General features: G+C 41.2%; 1 protein-coding gene across 1 annotated transcript; it reads right to left on the bottom strand.

Moving 5' to 3' along the window:
- Positions 1 to 1469: 1469 nt before the first annotated feature.
- On the bottom strand, positions 1470 to 22081 carry uba2 (ubiquitin-like modifier activating enzyme 2). Its single transcript, XM_061969898.1, has 17 exons — positions 21828 to 22081; positions 17152 to 17235; positions 16947 to 17017; positions 14207 to 14271; positions 14027 to 14127; positions 13785 to 13906; positions 10986 to 11053; positions 10747 to 10868; positions 9700 to 9799; positions 9384 to 9535; positions 8033 to 8126; positions 7844 to 7956; positions 5787 to 5942; positions 5443 to 5539; positions 5106 to 5211; positions 4872 to 5014; positions 1470 to 2545 (listed from the first exon to the last, which is right to left on the bottom strand). The coding sequence occupies exons 1-17, from the start codon at positions 21966 to 21968 to the stop codon at positions 2337 to 2339; spliced, it is 1944 nt and encodes a 647-aa protein (XP_061825882.1). The 5' UTR covers positions 21969 to 22081; the 3' UTR covers positions 1470 to 2336.
- Positions 22082 to 22518: the final 437 nt, after the last annotated feature.

Below are 22518 nucleotides of genomic sequence, written 5' to 3'. Positions count from 1 at the left end.
CTCTGCCTTTGACCCATCACCCTTGATCACCCCCTGGGAGGTGAGGGGAGCAGTGAGCAGCAGCCACGCCCGGGAATCATTCAGGTGATTTAACCCCCAATTCCAACCCTTGATGCTGAGTGCCAAGCAGGGAGGTAATGGGTCCCATTCATATAGTCTTTGGTATGACTCGGCCGGGGTTTGAACTCACGACCTACCGATCTCAGGGCGGACACTCTAACCACGAGGAGTGGGGTAGCCGTGGCCACCGCCTGGTGGTGCCATTGGTGAAAAGGTGACTAAAGGGTGTTATTTCATGTCTATCTGTATTTAGAAGGTCATAAACATGTTTTTTATGCACTAGCCACGAAAATGTTTGATTTATAAATAATGATTCCTACTTCATGGAAATTAATTTGTGGCAGTTATGTTTCGACCAATTGTGACCTTTAACAGAAAGCAAAGTTGTGTTTTGTTCAGGTAGATTGCCCAAATTATATTGCTTTTAGTGTCTTAAATGAACAAAATATAAGTGGCCCACACATCCTTCAATTTTCCTGTATGTGGCCCTTGCTAAAAATGGTTTGGGCACCACTGCTCTATAGATGGGCATTGACAAAAAAGCAAAGACACTGTGTTTAATCATCTACATCAGTGATGTCAAACAGCTGGCGAAAAAATGAGTCTGCTTTTTTTTTTAAAGAAAGAAGCTGCTGTTCTAAATGTGCCCACTGGATGTCGCCATAGCCATTCTGTTACGCAAACAGTTTATACCCGGTACACAAGCAAAAGGTACACAGTAAAGCATGGCTGAGGCTCTTCCCCATCGACCCAAATGAAACTAAACCTGCTGTTTTACCTCTTCTTTGGCACCCTCATTTTCCCAAAAGGTCTGTCAAAAAGAGAAAAGTGGATGCAGAGTGTAACTCAACCCCTTGGATGGTTTTTTTACCTCCGTTTGTAGAGTTAGCACAGGATTTATATGTGTAAATTATGATAGGATACCTAAATTTGTTTTATTTTGTTCAATCCTAAATTGGACTTACATTTTATGTCTTTGCAGATACAGAGACAAAGTCTAAGTTCATTGTGTTGTGTTTTCTTTTTCCCCTCTGAATTTTTAACTAACTTGACATGTTTTGTCAAGAGAATTATTTGTGATATGTACATTTTCAAAATGTACATGTTCTATTTTTGGCCAAAGTAACACAAAGAAAACAATCCGAAATTGTCTTTATTTTTAAGTTATTATGTCATGATTTTAAGAGTCCGGCCTACGTTGGAATAGATTTTCCTCCATGAAGCCCCTGAGCTAAAAATGAGTTTTGACACCCCCGATCTACCTGGTTAGAGAAAAATCAGTCATTTTAAAAACATATTTCCTTTTAAAATGCTCTTGTTTTTAATTGTATAGATGTAACAATGTAATAACATAGTATTATTCAATATTATTTTTGTAAAAGGAAACAATGTATGAAGCTGAGGCAAAATAAAGTTAAGACAAAACAAAAAATGCTTATTTATTGGTCCAGAAAGGCTTTCAAGGCCTTTTCAACATATCTGATCACAAATACAGTATTATATTGGTCACTGGGGAGGACCGCCATTTGCACTGCTTAGTAGGAAAGGGATCACTTCACATGAGGCTAAGAATATCATATGAAACCTTTGAAACAATCTAGACTTAAACAATCACTGAGCTTGTATTACAAAAACCACAGGCAGTTTTTAGGTATTCACTTTAGTCCTGTTGTAATACCTGATGAGTTAAAAACACAAAAGGAGTAAGCCTTACGGATGGTATCTTTATGACTGCAGCCCTACATGTTAGATGTACAGAGCGTAGGTAGGAAGCACATAATACATTCATGGCACACACTCTGCTATAGCAATGCAGGACAGAGACAAAGCCAAAGAGTTCCACTGAGAAAGGCAGGCATCCGCCAGACATACGAGTCTGTTTTTGGTCAAATTCATCAATCAAACATTACATAACAAGAAAATGTTTTGATTTAAATCTTTTTATGTAAATTGGCAAAGCATACATCCCCGGGCTTAAGTATGAGAAGTACAGCAAACATAATACAAAAAGCCTTTGTTAATACCCTCAACCAATGCATTTCAAAGATACTAGAAGTGGACAATAACAAAACATTTGAGTATTTCCAAATGTCAACTATATTTACACGTGATTAGGGTAGGGGAGTATGAAAGTAGGAGTACAACTGGCTGTGGGATCAGCACAAAACAACCTTGAACAGTTAACAGTTCTTCAGAAAAGTTACGTTTGTCTGTCGTCATACAAAATGGTAAGTTTTCAAATAGTTCTCGATGCTACCAGAAAACCAGCAGTGGGGTTAGTCCAAAGCAATGATGTCATCGTCGTCGTCAGTGGGAGCCGCTGCATCACCTGACACATCTGTCCGTTGGCGCTTGGTAGAAGCCTCGCCCGTTTCCGCATCGGGATGCTTTCTCTTGGTGCTGCTTGTTACTGATGCGGAGCTGGACGGTGCTTCGACCTCGTTGTCAGAGTCCACAAACATAACATCATCGTTATCTGCCAGGACTGAAAATTGTCAGACAAGAATATTAAAATGTTAAAGTTTAAAAACAAAATACAAGCTATCTGTAAAACATCAGGTCGCAACTGATTTCAAGACAGTATGGGGTGCGCTTGGTGTATACCGTATTTTTCGGACTATAAGTCGCAGTTTTTTTTCATAGTTTGGCCGGGCTCCAGTGCGACTTATGTTTTTTTCCTTCTTTATTATAAATTTTCGGCAGGTGCGACTTATACTCCGAAAAATACGGTATGTATAAATCTTGTGAAATTCATTTAAGCTCAAATTCATATTACATAGAAATGTAACCAGCAGTGCCAATATTAAGTTTAGTGCAGTGTTAACTTTTATCAAACCGAAGGCATATATAAAGTTGTGTTGCTATTTTATATTATTCTGTTGTGGCATGTGTATCTGTTGTGGCTTTTGCAATCGTGCTGTGGCTGAAAGTTGTTGTGTTGTAATTTATGATATTGTCTTGTAGCGTTTGCATTTGTTGTGACCTTTCTTGGCCATCCTTGTTTTGATGACTGAATGTGTCGGGCAGACAGACTTGAATAACATTAAAGTCCTGATCATTAAAGTGCTAAACTTGATGTAAAGTCTGCCATTCTTCAATCCAATGTTTTATTTTTCTAGTATTGATAAAATCGATATATTGCCTTTTAAAACGATGTTGGATTGATACTATACTCCGGAAGGCCAACTTGCTAATCAGAGATGAATCTTAGGAATATAAATAAATATATTGAAATATCAATTCATTGTTACACCCCTAAAAATTATAACATACAATATAGTAAATAAATGTATAAATAATCGATTTATAATGAAATTCTAGCCCCTGAATCGTAATCAATCGAATCTTGAAGAGCCTAAAGATTTCCATTTTCTTAAAAAAAAAACATGCATACCAAGGTCTACAAGGAATAACACACACCTCACACATTGTCGTTATTAAAGTTCACCAACAAAAAAGCACAATGGCATTTCTGAGGCAGCAAGTCCAGCTGAAAGGAACCAAAGTCTTAAATCCGAGCTGGGAATGACACCATACAGACCACCTCCTCTCCCGAGTTCAGTTCAAAACTTGGGAAAGAAAACATTTTTGCAGCAAATTCCTAAAAAAACAAACCCTGAGTATTCCTGTTGTATAGAGGAACTTGGACCACTGTAAACACATTGGCAGATCCTTGCACTGAACTTTTAACTTTGCTAGCAAACATAAAACACTGGGATCCAAACGTTTGATTTACATAACTGAAGCGTTCTTTAAAGGCACCGCTTTAAGTCCTCTCCTTTTTGGAAGTTCCACATTTATCCGTAATGTAATTTATTTAACCAAGTCGTTGCTGTAACTTGTTTACTTCAGATGCAGTCATTTGTTCAGATTATTTAGTAGTGTTCCTCAAGGTAAAATTTTACATCCTTTCCTCTCTTCATCTTTAAAATTTGGGTTATTTAATTGGTGGCCTGGAAGTTCAGTTCAAAACACGTGTGTGAGACTCACATTTTGCAGCAGGTTCTTAAAAACACTAGAGTGCTGTCAAAGAGATGATCCTTGACTACCTATTTTGCAGAATGTCTTTAAAAACTGCAGAGCGCTCTTGTAACTGACAAAAATAAATGGAACAAAATTAGATGACTACTGTAGAGGACGCTGGTTTTACGGAAGAAACAAATTAGGAATAATACTAAAAGGGAGAAGTCCCGTCCTTTGCTTTTGGAAAATGTCGCCCATAAAACAATGTAGTTGAATATCCCTGGTCTAGATCAGTGAGCATCTGACAAAACGCAACGCTGACATCACCAAGAAGACACGTAAACTGAGGAAGCAGACTACATTTAGGTCTCTGAGCACCAACTGAAACCCTACACCAAGGACAGGCAGGTGACGAAGTACTTATTGTTAAAGTCATCAAGAACCTACACCAAGGACAGGCAGGTGACGAAGTACTTATTGTCAAAGTCATCAAGGAACTTGACAAATACCAAAGATGACATCATCGCGACTACAGGGAAATAAAAGACACCTCACAAAGACTTGCTGCATCTGAAGTCAACAATAAAAACTCTGCACAAATAACATATATTATGACTGATTCTACAATATTAAGTAATACGTAACATTCATTGACTGTTGGCAATAAGTGATTACTTATTCATTCTAACACATTCCGTTCTTTTATTCAGCTAGTTTTTTTTACCCATCTGGCTTGTATATTTGCCTCTAAACCATTGCAATATGCCTTCTCTGGAACAATCCTGTATTGTTGACATTTGCTGTGTGTGAGACATGGAAAAAAAGACAAAAGGTTTCCAAATGCTGACCTTTAGAGGAAGTGGATGGCTGGGCAGAGTCCTTGTTACCATTGGTGATGCTGTTGACCTCTTCCTTGTTGCTCTGGGGTTGCGGTGCTTTGTCTGGAGCTTCACCAACTACTTCAAACTCGACATCCCTCTCTAATTCTTCACTGCAATGGAACCCAAACACAAAAATATTCAGTGTTATGTATGGAGATGCACAAAAAACAGCAGAAAAAATTGAGGTGCCAGGTGACATACGTGTGCAAGACGTTAATGAGGAGTGTGTAGTCTTGGAGGAAGTCATCTGATTGTAGTCGACTGCCATTTCGAATTCCAAAGTCAGAAAGAAACTTGCTGTTGTTGGCTTTTAAGGGAGACAAAAAAGCAATCAACCGCCACAGTAGATATAAATGTGAATGCAGGCATGGTTTGTCTGAATCATCCAACTGAAATATGTACCAAATGGTTCAAGTAAAAAAAAATCTTCAAACACAAGGTGATCATTTCGTATAACCTTTTAAGACAACAACATCATGTTATGTATCATGGCTATTATAGTAGTTTCCCTTTGAGATTGATGATCATTCTTCTGTACCTTCTGTCTCTCCCTCCTCTGATGAGATGAGGATGGTTCCTTTTCCATCTTCTATCTGAACATCTGGAGCTACCATGCCAAATCTCTCCTTTAATATCTGGATATGGATAGACAAGAAATCAAATAATAAACAACAGAGAATAGTACATATCTTCCCTTTTAGTGGGTATTATAAGGAGATAAATAAGAGTGGGACAACTCAACCACCCACCCACCAAAAAAGCTGGTACAAAGAAGAGCATTAATAATAGTTATGTCAAGAGGATTAGTTGAGCTCATTGACATAAATGTCGCTAGATTAGCAATCAATAAGCATGAGGGTTTTGCCAATCTTATCATATCACCTTGTCCTGCAAAGAGAGCACCGTTGTTTTGTGGACATTGACTTTGATGGTAACTTCAGGCTTGCTGGCACACACATAACAGTTGGCCACGGGTGGGTCAAGGATACACGGAACAAGCAACTTCTTCCTGAGGTTAGGGCACTTGTTTAGGAAGATCTGGAGAGGAGACAAACCAACATGAAAGATCAATGATCAGTCCTCTTATTTGTGAACAGAGAAAGAAGCTTAATAAAAAAATGTTGCCTATTGTTCACAATTATGAGAGACATGACGACAGATGTTATTTTTTCTACATTCTAAATATTAAATAAAGGCAATCAATAGAGACAATGGAAGCCACTCCATACCGCCTATACAGCCCTTAAAAACATCCAAACACCTCCATTTAGGTTTTATATACATGTAATGTAGTGACAGGCACCTTTATAACAACATGTAATAACGCATCACAACGTTTGCCTTTTTTTCTTCATCACTGATTAACACTCATTGCATACTTCATAAGAGCCAACAAACATAATAAAACCATTTACTCTACAATGTCAGCTGTCATTAGCATGCCGACTGCCAGAATGGTCATATATTCCCATTTATTTGAAGAATGTATAAATGTTTTATTTCAATCTAGACTTTTCTGCCTGTCACGAGACATCCCACTAAAGAAAAACAGTGATGTGTACCTAACACACATTCAAATCTAAAAATAAGCAGAAAACTCACTATCCATTCCACCAAGGGACGCACTGAATTTCCTCCATAATAATCAATACTTTGTGTACAACTCCTGTTAAAAAGATGATAGTAACGAGCAAAAGAAACCTTGTTGTCAGTAGACTACACAAGCGTTGTTTCCACCCTCTGAGCAGACACAATGGCCTGTAGTATCGCAACATGCTAGTTTAGCCGCTATCAAAACAACTAGCCAGTCATCGCAGATTTTATTTCAACAATTAAAGATACAGACGCTGCCGTATTTTTCTAAATATAGGTCGCAGTTTTTTTCATAGTTTGGCCGGGGGTGCGACTTATACTCAGGAGCGACTTATGTGTGAAATTAACACATTACCGTAAAATATCAAATAATATTTTTAGTTCATTCACGTAAGAGACAAGACGTATAAGATTTCATGGGATTTAGCGATTAGGAGTGACAGATTGTTTGGTAAACGTATAGCATGTTCTATATGTTATAGTTATTTGAGTGACTCTTACCATAATATGTTACGTTAACATACCAGGCACGTTCTCAGTTGGTTATTTATGCGTCATATAACGTACACTTATTCAGCCTGTTGTTCACTATTCTTTATTTATTTTAAATTGCCTTTCAAATGTCTATTCTTGGTGTTGGGTTTTATCAAATAAATTTCCCCAAAAAATGCGACTTATATGTTTTTTCCTTCTTTATTATGCATTTTCGGCCGGTGCGACATATACTCCGGAGCGACTTATACTCCGAAAAATACAGTATTGCTTGATGCTGCTTATTGGTGTAAATGCTGTTTAAAGGTTTAAAGGATGTGCTGTAATGTATCAACAACATAGTCCATTGGGGTTGACGAAAAAACATTTGATTGGCAGTCACTATTTTACTATGCTCAGATGGCGTTTGTGCATACATGCTGCTTTCGACGAGATAGTAAGCAGGGAAAGAAGAACGCATAAATACCAGAGGAAAATGATAAAACCTATTGCTGGTCAGCTGACTGTTTCAGCTGTATTTTCTGCTCCCACTACTACTGATCAGGCTAGCAATAGTACCTCAACATCGCCTGTATGTACTTCTGTCTCCTCCTTCACTGCACCTAATTACAGAATAAGTGCCACTAGCCCTCTACATCTTCCTCCCAAAATAGCTAACTTTCTTCAAGCAGTGGCTCATCACTACATACAAATGGCTGAATCAGATTTGACTATGAAAATATTTAATCAAAGACTGCCCTACATTTTACAATAGCTCGAACTGGATACAGTTAAAAAGCTATCCAAGCTCTAAATCTATGCGCAAAAAGAAAGTTCAAACGTCTTACGCATAATTGGTAAGGTGATCAACTAACCGTGCGGCAGGATTCGATTTCTCCTGCCAGAATCTTGAGACCCTCCAGTACAATCAGTCCAGCGATGACAGCATTGGTAGTTGCGATAGCTGGGATGATGTTGCCTGCCATGGCTGATGTGACAAATACAGAATTAACATATTTCCCCCTTTTACTGACATTTCAAAAACTGTGGCACAACCAACTTACATTTGACATCAAAGCGACTCTTCATGTTCATGCTGAAAATGTGCATCCTTAAGTTGGCAGCTGCAGTAACAAAATCCATGGCAGGAGGATCATCCTGACAAGACAAGCAAATGCTTAATTAACATCAGTCAAGCAAAACACCACATCATAATATGGCTCAATAAGGTGCACATAGAGTAGATGAATTAAATCCAAAAAGTCATAATCTAATAAAAAAAAGGCCCTTTCTGTGCTATTATTTGGAGATTTGATGTTGTGCAACGAGACCAACTAGAAATAAATGGTCATAGAACAAGGTTCTACAAACATGTCCTGCACTTTTTCATTTTTATTCTGGAGGCACATAGTTATTTGGAATGCCAAATAATGTTGACGACAGCCTTCAATGTGGACCACTGTTCAGCCAAGAGTTCCATAATGGCGCCGGTGACGATGTAAACGCCAATAACCAGATCAGAAAAAAATTGCTATTTCAGTAGCTTAATTTATTTCAGTGCTAAATGAATGCAGACTCAGCCACCTGAAACAAGTGTTTGAAGGTGATATTGTGCAAGTCTTGTGAGTAATGTAGCCTACTGACAGAGACACACAGGGTCTAATGCTATTTTCAAACGTTATTGCTGACCTTAACACACAAACAGCAGTCCTTAGATCCAACAGTAGCCAAAACAACAACCCTAAGCATTATGCACCAATTACAGTCATGGCGAACAAGGTGCATTCACTAACCCCAGAATTTTGAACATCAACATTACAACACAGGCAGGTCCTTGTTGTTTTGTTGTCTCTGGGTTCTGTATTGCTGAAATAAATATGCCAATTTGTTGTGATTTGTATTTCATATTGTGGAATGTAATACTTAGTTAAAATAATTGATGTGTTTAAATCACTTCACGGTTCAACTTGCGCGTCATAAAATTAAATAAAAATAAAAAAGCATTGACAACATGTGTATGTTTTCCAATTTGTAGGTACTGGTTCGGGTATGGTTCGTTTCAAAAATACCCGTTTGGGTCCTGTGTCAGAATGTAACTCCCTAATCCTGACAGATACATTTGAACCATTTGACCCCCTTGATGCAGTTAATGATATGTGTTGACTGTGACTGACTGAAGATGTAACGGAGGATTTTTCTTTAAAAGTACCGTAGTCAAATCCATCCATCCATTTAGTCAAATCTAAATCAGTGGACTTTGCATGGGTTTAAATACTGACACACTTGGGTTTGCGTAAAAAATAATCTATAACATGATGAACATTAATGTAAGTAGACAAGAATGTGTTTAATGTCCAAGGAACTAGACTTTTTTTTCCCACAATCATTTTTGTAAGAGGTTTAGAAATGTGTTACCTTGTCCCAAACGAGCTCTGCACCATCCCCTTTCTCATCCAACAGCGAGCAGAGAGTATCCACACTTTCTTGGAAGAGCTTGCAGTAGCCCCAAACACCAAGAACCTGCTGGTCTTTTAAACCCGAACCTGTTGAATCCTCCTTAGGACACACTACAACAAACAATAGCCAGAGTCACTCAAACACAGAATATTTGCAAAGCAAATACCATAATAATAAAAAGGAATAGACCAGGTTATTGTGTTATTTGCCAACGGCCAACAAATGGTAAAACACCGTCACCAGCACTATTTTGGTGTATCCACAATAAACCTACCAGTGTTCTCCAGCTGCTGCCAGTTTAGTGGTGTAGGAGCCTTCCTCTTTTTCCACAGCTTGTCCATAGTTAATAAGTACATGATGTCATCTTTGAAAAGCTGCAAAAAACAGGCCACGTAATTGTCACATTGTGTCACTATATTTGGAAAGCACAACTTCACTTGACATGGAAACATGTCCCTGTAAAAATCCCCCCAACAACATGCAGAAATTAACACGTTCAGATATAAATATAAATATATTTAATATTCACCTAACATTGCTGAAAATAACCTTTAACATGCATGGCTGTTCTGGTAGCTGTTGTATGTCTTCACCGTTTCAACATCAATATAGCAAGCATAGCACCCATTTTCAGATCCGCTCATTTTGCAGCAGGCATGCCAGCACGAGACAGATTGACGGCCATGAACACCAATCATTTAATGTAGGCCAACTTATTGACAATTTATTTTTACAAAGTTTAACTTCTAAATGAGACGTTTGCGAGAGCACCAAGGTCGCATAACAGATACACGCGGCTTACACACACATGCATCCACGGAAAAAAGACACCGCACGCACGCACGCACGCACTCTACTCTCCATCACACGCCTTTGACGCTTCACCCCATGTGGTACTACCGAAAACTGAACAGCGCACCGAGTGGCTGGTACCATCATTCGTTGCAAGTCTCGAGTTGTAAGTCGTAATATGTAAATGTGATTTGCTATGAAGTTTTATTTTCCTCACCGTAGACTGCCACCCCCCATAGGAGCCCAGTCTGAGATCAACTTTTTTTTACTCATCTGTCCACCTTCTTCCCACCTTTCATGGGGTGTGGTAAAAGGCGACCCATCAGCAGTCCTGTTCTGTTACCCTGTGCAATGTGTGGCTGCTCTTAAACTGGTTTGTGCTGAAAATGAAATTTTCTTGACAAAGATCCTTACCAAATATCCATCCTACTATTGGTGATATATGCTAGCCGTTGGCGATGTTCTTTTTTGGTTTAAACATTTTTAATTTTGGAGCCAGTGACCTACAGCAGCTTTAAAAGACTAGTACCTTATTGAAGATTTTGATAGGGTCATATTTATTAGTGCGGGCCCATTGCTTAGTTGAAATGCGCATGATGCCTCCGTCCTTTTCTGCAGCCGTGGCGCGGGCTGCTGTTTCTTCCGGTTTCCCTGTATAAAAGGAACACATATTCCACAAAGTGGGTTTTACTGCGTAAAATATCAAACATTGTATAAAAAAAGACTCCTTGGTAAATTTTGCAAAAAAGAAAAAAAAGAAAAGCTCACATGCAGCCTCTGGGTCGGCCGTGTCAGGGGATACATCTTGATCGGCATCCTCTTCTCCAAATAACTGGCTGAAATACAATATTTTAAGTAAGTTTCATCCATATTTTTACAATCAATTAATTGCTATAACTTTAGCAATATAACCCATCCATCCATTTTCTACCGCTTGTCCCTTTCGGGGTCGCAGGGGGTGCTGGAGCCTATCCCAGCTGCAGTCGGGCGGAAGGCGACGTACACCCTGGACAAGTCGCCACCTCATCACAGGACCAACAGAGATAGACAGACAACATTCACACTCACATTCACACACTACGGCCAATTAAAGGGGTAGTGCACTTTTTAGGGAATTTTGCCTATCATTCCCTATCATGAAAGACAAGAACACACGTCTTTTTTTTTTAGGATTCTAAAGATGATAAAAAAACGTTTGCAAGATGCGGCTAATAGGAGTCACCATTGTAGTCTTCAAAGCACTCTAAGACAACGTCAAAACCCTCCATCAACGTTTTATATACACACTGCAAGTCTATAAACAATGTAGTAACAGACATGTTCATAAAAATATGTAACATGGCTATTCACTTAGCACCACCAAAATACCATCACTTGCTGAGAAACCCGTAAAGAGCTAGGGTAAGGTGTTCAGCTGCAGCCTAAAGGACGCAGCTTCCATAGAAGCGACCAACCAAGACCTGGAGAACTAGTTAGCCGAAGTGGACCAGTCTGGTCTTCCTGGCAAATTCAAGGCCTGGATTTACCAGCATGGTATTCTCCCTCGGATTCTGTGACCCATTACAGTAGTAGAAGGCTTTGAGAAGAGAATCAGCCGTTTTTTTGCACCTAATTGTAAGAGGTTATTGTAAAGTGTTCAATGTGATTTTAAATTTGTTTACATTGAGGGTTTTGTTGACGTTTCCTTTCTGCCTTGATAGCGGAGGTGACTACCGTATTTTCCGCACTATAAGGCGCACCTAAAAACCACAAATTTTCTCAAAAGCTAACAGTGCGCCTTATAACCCGGTGCGCTTTATTACGATTAATTTTCATAAAGTTTCGATCTCGCAACTTCGGTAAACAGCCGCCATCTTTTTTCCCGGTAGAACAGGAAGCGCTTCTTCTTCTACGCAAGCAACCGCCAAGGAAAGCACCCGCCCCCATAGAACAGGAAGCGCTTCACCCGACCCCGGAAGAAGAAGAAAAAACGCGCGGATATCACCGTACGTTTCATTTCCTGTTTACATCTGTAAAGACCACAAAATGGCTCCTACTACGCGACAAGGATCTGGATCATAAAAAGACGCAATCTCTCCATCCGCACACGGATTACTACCGTATTTCACAGCAACTGATATTCCTGTGAACTGCACTGTGGAACGGGAGCACGTACGGTGAATATTCGCACCACAGGGAATGAGGAGTCATCCTTCACTGTGGTTCTAGCTTGCCATGCTAACTTCCACCCATCCAAAAGAGACCTTTCCAGCCGGCGTCATCATAAAAGCTAACTCGAAGGGATGGATGGATGAAGAAAAGATGAGCGAGTGGTTAAGGGAAGTTTACGCGAAGAGGCCGGGTGGCTTTTTTCACACAGCTCCGAAGGCGAACACACCTTCACTAAGACGGGCAGATAGCGCCGGTCGACATACGCCAACATCTGCCAGTGGATCGTAAATGCCTGGGCAGATAGTTTCGGTCACAACTGTGGTCCGAGCTTTCCGGAAGGCAGGATTCACAGAACTGCTGCACAACAACAGCGACACTGAATCCGATGACTTCGACGAGGCGGAGCCGGCCATTTTTGGATCCCACGCTTGCGCAACTTTTCAATTCGGACACCGAAGACGAAGAATTCGAAGGATTTACGAATGAAGAATAACTTCAGAAGGTGAGCGCTATGTTTATTTTGTGTGTTGTGACATTAACGTTCGAGCAACATTATGTTGCTATTTATTGCTCTACACCATTTTGAATTTTACTATGTTTGTGATTGCACATTTGCGTACATTTTGGGACAGAGTTGTTAGAACGCTGGTTTTCAATATATTATTAAAGTTTGACTGAACTATCTGACTGTTTTTTTGACATTCACTTTAGCGCAGCGTTTTTTTTGACATTCACTTTAGCGCAGCGTAGGCGCGGCTTATAGTCCGGGGCGGCTTATTGGTGGACAAAATTATGAAATATGTAATTCATAGAAGGTGCGGCTAATAATCCGGTGCGCCTTATAGTGCGGAAAATACGGTATATAATCAGAGAAAGGTTACATTTTAAATAAGAATGCTTACATGTAAAATATTTTACTCCTGGTCCTTATTTTCGTTATAAAAAAATTGGCGATATAGACCAATATAAAACACTTACCGCATATCGTGAAAGTTATCAGTCATATCTACCAGTCCCAATTTAAACCATGTATATTTTCAAAAGATAAATCATGATACTTTTGGAAAGGGCAGGGCATGGTTTCATTAGCAATCTGGGAACAGATAGACTTAAAAAATGGATTATAAAAAAGGGACTGTGGAGCAAAATTTACACCAATACATATCCAATATATATTATCTAGACCTCAAGGAAGTGTTTTAAAAGTAGATTACAATCAACATAGGTAACCTTTAATTTCCCCACGAGGATTAATAACATTTTCTGAATCTAAATAAAACAAAAAGCTGTGTTATATTTTGTGGCTCTAAACTATTTTTCTACAGTGGAAGTGGGAGCAAAATGCACTTTTGATAGTAAAGGTTGCCGACCCCTGTACAAGAATAAAGTTGGAATTTTTATTTGAATTCTACTCACTTGAAGAGATACTTTGCCCAGACAATGCAGTGAATGGGCTCGGACGGAGTGTTTCTGATAGTGCAGCCGGGGAAGGTTTTTTGAGTGGGTTTAGGCTGGCATTCGTAGCACTCTGTCATTCCCTGAAGGAGTAGGAGAAATAAAACAATGTTAAACATTATTCTAGACAAGGTACTACACCTCTAAGCTTGATTAAATTTGACAGTCAATGGACATTTTAAGGTGGGATTGAATTTAGATACCTTCTTGATGACTGTGACCTGACCAAGGTATCCTGCTGTACCGCTCTCTATTAGAGTGATGTCGGCTGCCAAACACATCCTGTTTACATGATTACGGGCCGCTGAGGATACAGATACAAATGTTATATCTTCAGTTTTTAGAGGGATGTAAAAAGGTCAAACGGGTCCAGACGTGCGTACCTCTATTATCCAGAGCGTTCATCACAAGAATGAAATCTTTAAAGAACTCCACAGTGTAGTCAGGACTGTTGGGGGAATACATTTGTTTTCAATGACATCTTAATACACTTTTAGTAGGGGTGTAATGATTGATCAATATATCGATTTATTTTCCTAAATTTCAAGTATATCGATCAGTGCTCAAAAAGTTTGCTTTCCGGAAAATAGGTATCAATCCAAGATAATTTTAAAAGGGAATCGATCGATTTTATCAACTGGAACTACATAGCATATGACACGTGCAGCTGTAGATCAAAGCAGACAATGTCCCCTGGTGCAGTCCAGAAGACCTGGCAGAACCTACCCCATCAGCTGTGGCCTGTGCCAAATACTGGCAGAACAACATTTGAGATTGCTACGGACTTGAAGAAAAATACAATTTTATCAATACAAGAAAAAGGAAAATATTGGATTTAAGAACTGCAGACATTATATGAAGTTTAGCACTTTTACTGATAGTGACGTTAATGAGTGTTTCATCTAAACAAAAATTGGGGATAGCTATGGTAGCTGAGAAAGGTCAAAACAAACGCAAATGCATCAAGGCAATATCAACAATTACCATACAAAAATGTTCAGCAACAGCACATTGTAAAAGCCACAACAAAGACAAACGACAACACAATAATTCAAAGCCGCAACCCAACTTTTAGCCACAATAGACGAGAATGACACAACAGGAGCATGTTATGGGGACCCACTGACTTCCAGAACACAACAACATGCAACTGGCAGCAAAGGAGAAGCCGTTTCATTAGAAAGAGAAGTGATGGGTGAAGGAGGCTATGTAAATTAGGAAGCGAGCAAGCAACACCAACAAGGATGAGGAGACATTCATGCTTCCGCACACCTAGGACGCTGTCCATCATCGGTGACGCCAGGGGGGAGAACAGATACAGCATGGCCAGGTCGGGAAACTTTATTTAGCAGGTAAATCTGTTAAAATGTGGGTTACTGTACTTTTATTGAAAATTGCTTGAATGTTGAAAAAACATGAGCAGAAAAGGTTTCCTCTTGTTAATTAAACCTAAAGTGTAGGTTGCACTTTATTTAAATAAGATGTGAATGCATTGGCCATTAATTGTATTTAGTAGCTTGTTTGTATCCATAATTCATTTACCGTATTTTCCGCACTATAAGGCGCACCTAAAAACCACAATTTTTCTCAAAAGCTGACAGTGCGCCTAATAACCCGGTGCGCTTTATTACGATTCATTTTCATAAAGTTTCGGTCTCGCAACTTCGGTAAACAGCCGCCATCTTTTTTCCCGGTAGAACAGGAAGCGCTTCTTCTTCTACGCAAGCAACCGCCAAGGAAAGCACTCGCCCCCATAGAACAGGAAGCGCTTCACCCGCCCCCATAGAACAGGAAGCGCTTCACCCGCCCCCGGAAGAAGAAGAAAAAACGCGCGGATATCACCGTACGTTTCATTTCCTGTTTACATCTGTAAAGACCACAAAATGGCTCCTACAAAACGATCCGGTTCATAAAAAGACGCAATCTCTCCATCCGCACACGGATTACTACCGTATTTCACAGCAACTGAACCGCACTGTGGAACGGGAGCACGTACGGTGAATATTCGCTCCACAGGGAATGAGAAGTCATCCTTCACTGTGGTTCTAGCTTGCCATGCTAACTTCCACCCATCCAAAAGAGACCTTTCCAGCCGGCGTCATCATAAAAGCTAACTCGAAGGGATGGATGGATGAAGAAAAGATGAGCGAGTGGTTAAGGGAAGTTTACGCGAAGAGGCCGGGTGGCTTTTTTCACACAGCTCCGAAGGCGAACACACCTTCACTAAGACGGGCAGATAGCGCCGGTCGACATACGCCAACATCTGCCAGTGGATCGTAAATGCCTGGGCAGATAGTTTCGGTCACAACTGTGGTCCGACCTTTCCGGAAGGCAGGATTCACAGAACTGCTGGACAACAGTGACACTGACTCCGGTGACTTCGACGAGACGGAACCGGCCATTTTGGATCCCGTATTCGCCCAACTTTTCAATTCGGACACCGAAGACGAAGAATTCGAAGGATTTACGAATGAAGAATAACTTCAGAAGGTGAGCGCTATGTTTATTTTGTGTGTTGTGACATTAACGTTCGAGCAACATTATGTTGCTATTGTTCTACACCATTTTGAATTTTACTATGTTTGTGATTGCACATTTGCGTACATTTTGGGACAGAGTTGTTAGAACGCTGGTTTTCAATATATTATTAAAGTTTGACTGAACTATCTGACTGTTTTTTTGACATTCACTTTAGCGCAGCGTTTTTTTGACATTCACTTTAGCGCAGCGTAGGCGCGGCTTTTAGTCCGGGGCGGCTTATTGGTGGACAAAATTATGAAATATGTAATTCATAGAAGGTGCGGCTAATAATCCGGTGCGCCTTATAGTGCGGAAAATACGGTATACACAATTCCCTTACAAGAAATAACAGAAATATAGTCAACTCCACATGCAGTGTCCAGTATCTAGTATTTATTTCACTGTCACACTGCTTGATTTTTGTTTTTTTGCTAAAAAAGTTACTGAATCAATTTCAAATCACTGAGTCATTTTGGATCGAATGGTTATTTAACAAATTAGATCGTTCCTGAATCGTATCGGCAGCCACAAATATCGAATCAATTTAATACAAATCTTTACACCCCTAAACATTACAGTGATTTATTTAAAAAAATGAATTACTTCATGATGCTGTCATGGTATGCGGTGATATTTGCAGAGGGGCAGAACTGCAAGGCGCTCTCTTTAGCCACCTGGAATAAATACATACACAACACAAGAAGGGAAGTTACAGTGACAAACTTATGCAAGCAACTGTTAAGAGAAGGTGTAGATCTGTTTTGACTTGGAGCAGCAACTCCATCTTAAGCTGTGTCTGTGAACATACCTGTGCTTTGGACTTGCCCACGTGCTTCTTTTGGAAGAGGAACTGGCGATTCAGATTGCTGACATCAATTGTGTCCAAGTCAATCTGCAAAGAAATGATTGTGTGATATCATGAATCCCACACCAGTGTGTCACTGAGGTTTATGCGATCGCTACACACAAGACTATGTGAACAGGTCCATACATTTGCATATCTTATTTATATACCATATATCAGGGGACTCGAATGCAATTTAACTTTGGGTCACTGTAGGTCCAATCTGGGCTGCACAAAGTATTCACTTCAGAATACCGGTTGAATCATGTAACTAAATTAACTAACTAGTTCTACTAGCAGCTAAAGTGATCCTGAGTTATGGTAGGCCTTAAATAATTATTTAAATGTAAATATTAGTTTGAGATCTATAATGCATGGATTAGGCTATGTCTACACTAAGCCGGATAACCCATTAAACCAGTGGTTCTTAACCTGGGTTCGATCGAACCCTCGGGGTTCGGTGAGTCGGGCTCAGGGGTTTGGCGGAGGTCAAAACACACCGACTTATCGTGTAAATAAAAACTTCTCCCTATCGGCGTATTACGGATACGGCAACAGCAGAAGTCACACTGATTTGCAGGTGTGTAATTTGTTGTGAGTTTATGCATTGTGTTGGTTTTTGTTCTTTGAACAAGGTGATGTTCATGCACGGTTCATTTTGTGCACCAGTAAAAAAACATGATAACACTTTAGTATGGGGAACATATTCACCATTAATTAGTTGCTTATTAACATGCAAATTAGTAACATTTTGGCTCTTAACTAGTCATTATTAAGTACTTATTAATGCCTTATTCGGCATGGCCTTTTTATAACCTTAACCCTCTAACCCTGGCCCTAACCCTTTAACCCTAACTAAATAACTCTAAATTAAGTCTTTGTTACTTAGAATATGTTCCCCATACTAAAGTGTTACCAAAAACATAACTGTCTTGAATTTGAATTTTTTTTTTTTCCACTATAGAATGATTCGGTGAATGTGCATATGAAGCTGGTGGGGTTCGGTACCTCCAACAAGGTAAAGAACCACTGCATTAAACGAATGATTATTTAGTCTAAGCCCCGTTTCAGCCACACTAAACCATCGTTCAAGGTCCCCCTACTCGGACAATTTTTTACACGGGTAAATGCGCCGTGTATTTCTTGAATCTCCGGCTCTTAGCTTTGTATGGACTCATTGATCGTTTACAAACTGAGTTCGGAGAGGAAGTGACGCCAGAAAGACAGCGCCCCACCACAGGAAGTGACGTCAGAAAGAACGCGCCACAGCCAGCTTCATAATAAAGCGGTTTCGTAACTCGGAGCTAACCACTGGAAATATGAAGGCGAGTCATCCAGAGATGTCCGTGTTTCTCCTCCTTGTACATGTACAGGCGCTTGTGGAAATTACACATGAATACCTTAAGAGAAAGTGATTGCAGCTATTTCAGTTACTACACATTTCAGACGGCAAGAGAACTTTTTAATGTCCAGGTCAGCTGTGATTCTACTTAGGGAAAAACTTTGTCCATTAGTCGAAGGAGAGTCAGCGAGAATGCGGGCTCCATGTGATAAAAAAGGTAGCGTGTGCTTTGTATTACCTGGCCGTCGAGTGAAAACCACGGGAAACAGAGAATGCATTTGGACTGGCAAAGCAGACTGTATCAGTTATTGTGCGCCATGTATGTCACGGACTCCACGTCTAGGTCCAGAGTATATAAAGTCACCAAAAATTAACGGACAATGAAGGTGAAGGCAAAAAGAGAGTGGAGCGTCCTGACCAGATATATAGATCCATAGTTTGATTGATGTAAAATGTTTATCACATTGTTTACGTGTCTAATAAAGATTGTATTACTTTATGATGGCTCAGGTGTGATTCACTACTATAGGGCCCCACAGCACACTGGATTCCAGTTACCGTATTTTTCTGACTATAAGTCGACGTTTTTTTCATAGTTTGGCCGTGGGTGCGACGTATACTCAGGAGCGACTTATGTGTGAAATTATTAACATGTTACCGTAAAATATCAAATAATATTATTTATCTCATTCGTGTGAGCGACGAAGCAAATGTCAGCAATCGTCACACACACGTCAGCAATCGTCACTCACACGCCAACCAATAAGAATTTGGCGGGGTAGGGTCATGGCAGAAGTGCATTGTGGGTTTTGGAATGCTAACTGCTATATGCTATACACTACTGCCGGAGCTATTAAAATGGATCACATCAACGTTGGCGGTAACTTATAAAAACTGAGAAGGGCACCGAAAAGGAAATCATATACTGCAGATTACAAGCTGGACGTAGTGAAATATGCACCAGAAAACGGCGATCGAGCAGCAGAAAGAATGGACGCTAGCGGGGCATACCAGGAGCGACACCGAGGAGGAAGATTTCATCGGATTTAGCGATCGCGAGTGACAGATTGTTTGGTAAACGTATAGCATGTTCTATATGTTATAGTTATTTGAATGACTCTTGCCATGATGTGTTGCGTTAACATACCAGGCCCGTTCTCAGTTGGTTATTTGTGCATCATATGGCGTACACTTATTCAGCCTGTCGTTCACTATTCTTTATTTATTTTAAATGGCCTTTCAAATGTCTATTCCTGGTGTTGGATTTTATCAAATAAAATTCCCCCAAAAATGCGACCTATACTCCAGTGCGACGTATATGTTTTTTTTCTTCTTTATTGTGCATTTTCGGACGGTGCGACGTATACTCCGGAGTAGAGATGCGCGGTTTGCGGGCACAACCGCGGAGTCCGCGGATTATCCGCGGATCGGGCGGATGAAATTTAAAAAAATTTGATTTTATCCGCGGGTCGGGTGGTTGAAATTAAAAAAAATTAGATTTTAAATAGATTCAGGCGGGTGGCAGTTAAACCAATTCGGAAATATATATACATAGTTAAATGTTGTTACCCACATACGAAAAACGAGCAGGCACCTGCTGCATATGCCACAACAGAAAAAAAGAAAAAAGAAGAGATGGACACTTTTACGGAGCGGAGAGGGCCCCACCGGGAGCCGTAGCTGAGGCAATCCGCGAGAAGGGCCCGACGCACGTCCAGGGTCACCACCGCGCTCACCGCACCGACACCCCGCCTCGTCCGCCTTCGCCGCGGCCGGCGTCACGCGCAGCAAGTAAGCAGCTTACCTGCCCGCCACCCCCGTGGCCGGGGGCTCGTAACAGGGGTCACTCCGCGCGCTCCGCCCGCGCAGCTTACCTGCCCGCCACCCCTGTTGCCGGGGGCGCGTAACAGGGGTCACTCCGCGCGCAGTGCGCTCACGAAAGGGGTGGGGCTCACCCTGGTTGATATAGACAGCAGCTAGGACGGTGGCCATGGAAGTTGGAACCCGCTAAGGAGTGTGTAACAACCCACCTGCCGAATCAACTAGCCCTGAAAATGGATGGCGCTGGAGCGTCGGGCCCATATACCCGGCCGTCGCCGGCAGCGAGACGCGCTTGGAGGTGCGCTCAGCGCGGCTCCCATATGATAGCGCACTGGTGTGCGTCTGGGTCGTGACAGCGTGGCACGCGAATGTCTGTGCTGCATTGGATCAGTCTCCTTTCTTTAACAGGCAAAAGCTTTATAACCTCACTAATGCCTTGCATCGTCTATATTAGATATATAACAACGGGCGGGTGCGGGGTGGATGCGGTTCTGATCAAATGTTAGATCGGGTGGATTGCGGATGGTTGACGACTTTCTGATGCGGTTGCGGATGAAATAATTGCCTATCCGCGCATCTCTACTCCGGAGCGACTTATAGTCCGAAAATACGGTAAGTGAAATACCACAACACTGGATATTGTTCAGATAAGTTACTATTTTAATTTAAGAACTTGCACACAAAGCAACACTGGAGGTGACTATGACGTATGCATTTTTCGCGCATGCGTACTAGGTAGCGTTGCGCCGGCGGACGGAGGGGGTCTTAAACGGTGGCATTGTTGTGTGTGGACAAGGATAAGGTTAGGTGGGATTTACCCTGGATAACCTTAGCCGGTTTAGTGATTATTTGAGAGTGTAATGTGGTGGTAATTGTTGTTATACCTATCCTGCATATTTTATAAATTAGTATGAACTCAAACCCTGTGAATGCTGAAGACCTGACCCATCACACCACTACTAGTAACGCATATTAATCCACTAAACACTTTAATGTACACATTGGACATATTATAAGATAACCAGTTTATTGGAGGATTAACTCGGTAAATATTAGTGGCACCAAATACCGTTTTCGGCGCTCAGCGTGTGCGTATTTATAATATTGTCGTCGTGTTATTGTTTCTACGTATCTGTTTGAGTATGTTGTGTAAAGAATTATCATACAACATATTTCCTGGCTAGACTTGAGAATTAGCCTTAGAGTGCTGCACAAAGACCTAGCATGATAGCAAGCTAGTCAGGGCTAGCCCAGATAGCCCATTCATGCACAAAGCCCGAGCATCACAGCAAGCTGGTCAGCTTTAGTGCAAAGACATGATAGCCAGTCGAGTACAAAGTTGTAGCATAATAACAACAAGCGAGTCAGCTCTAGCACAAAGCCATAGCATGATAGCCTGTTAGCCATTGCGCCTTCTCAAACGGCGCCCGGGCTAGCATGATAGCTAAAGAGGGAAACAAACGTGAGTGCTACGAACCACTTCAATGTTTTTGAATCCGGTGAGGACGAGGTTCTTGAGCAGCTCACAGCCGATCCCTCCCGCTCCCACCACCAGCACCTTGCACGTCAAGAGGGAGTCAGCCAGTTCCTTTCGGAGAGCACCCACAAGTTGGACCATGTTGAGGATGGGTCGTACCAAAGCTGGAGCCTTGTAGCGTAGCACCGGGACGCTAGTGATTAGCTTTGTCTTCCACCACTGAAGGAGTGACGCCCCGCCCCTCGCGTCTTCCTCTGCATGTTTTTATTTGTATTTTGGCTCAACAGCGCTCTCACTGGCAACGGAGCGGAACGTTTTTTTTGAAGCCCCATTAAACAAACAAACGTATCTGTGTTGGCCCTGCGATGAGGTGGCGACTTGTCCAGGGTGTACCCCGCCTTCCGCCCGATTGTAGCTGAGATAGGCTCCAGCGCCCCCCCGCGACCCCAAAGGGAATAAGCGGTAGAAAATGGATGGATGGATGGACGTTGACTTTGTTTATTTTTTCCATCCATCCATTTTGTACCGCTTATCCCTTTCGGGGTCGCAGGGGGTGCTGGAGCCTATCTCAGCTGCAATCGGGCGGAAGGTGGTGTACACCCTGGACAAGTCGCCCCCTCATCACAGGGCCAACACAGATAGACAGACAACATTCACACTCACATTCACACACTAGGGCCAATTTAGTGTT

The sequence above is a fragment of the Nerophis lumbriciformis genome, linkage group LG10, assembly GCF_033978685.3.
Source record: "Nerophis lumbriciformis linkage group LG10, RoL_Nlum_v2.1, whole genome shotgun sequence".
NCBI classification, from domain to species: domain Eukaryota; kingdom Metazoa; phylum Chordata; class Actinopteri; order Syngnathiformes; family Syngnathidae; genus Nerophis; species Nerophis lumbriciformis.
This window is presented reverse-complemented; position numbering and strand designations above follow the sequence as displayed.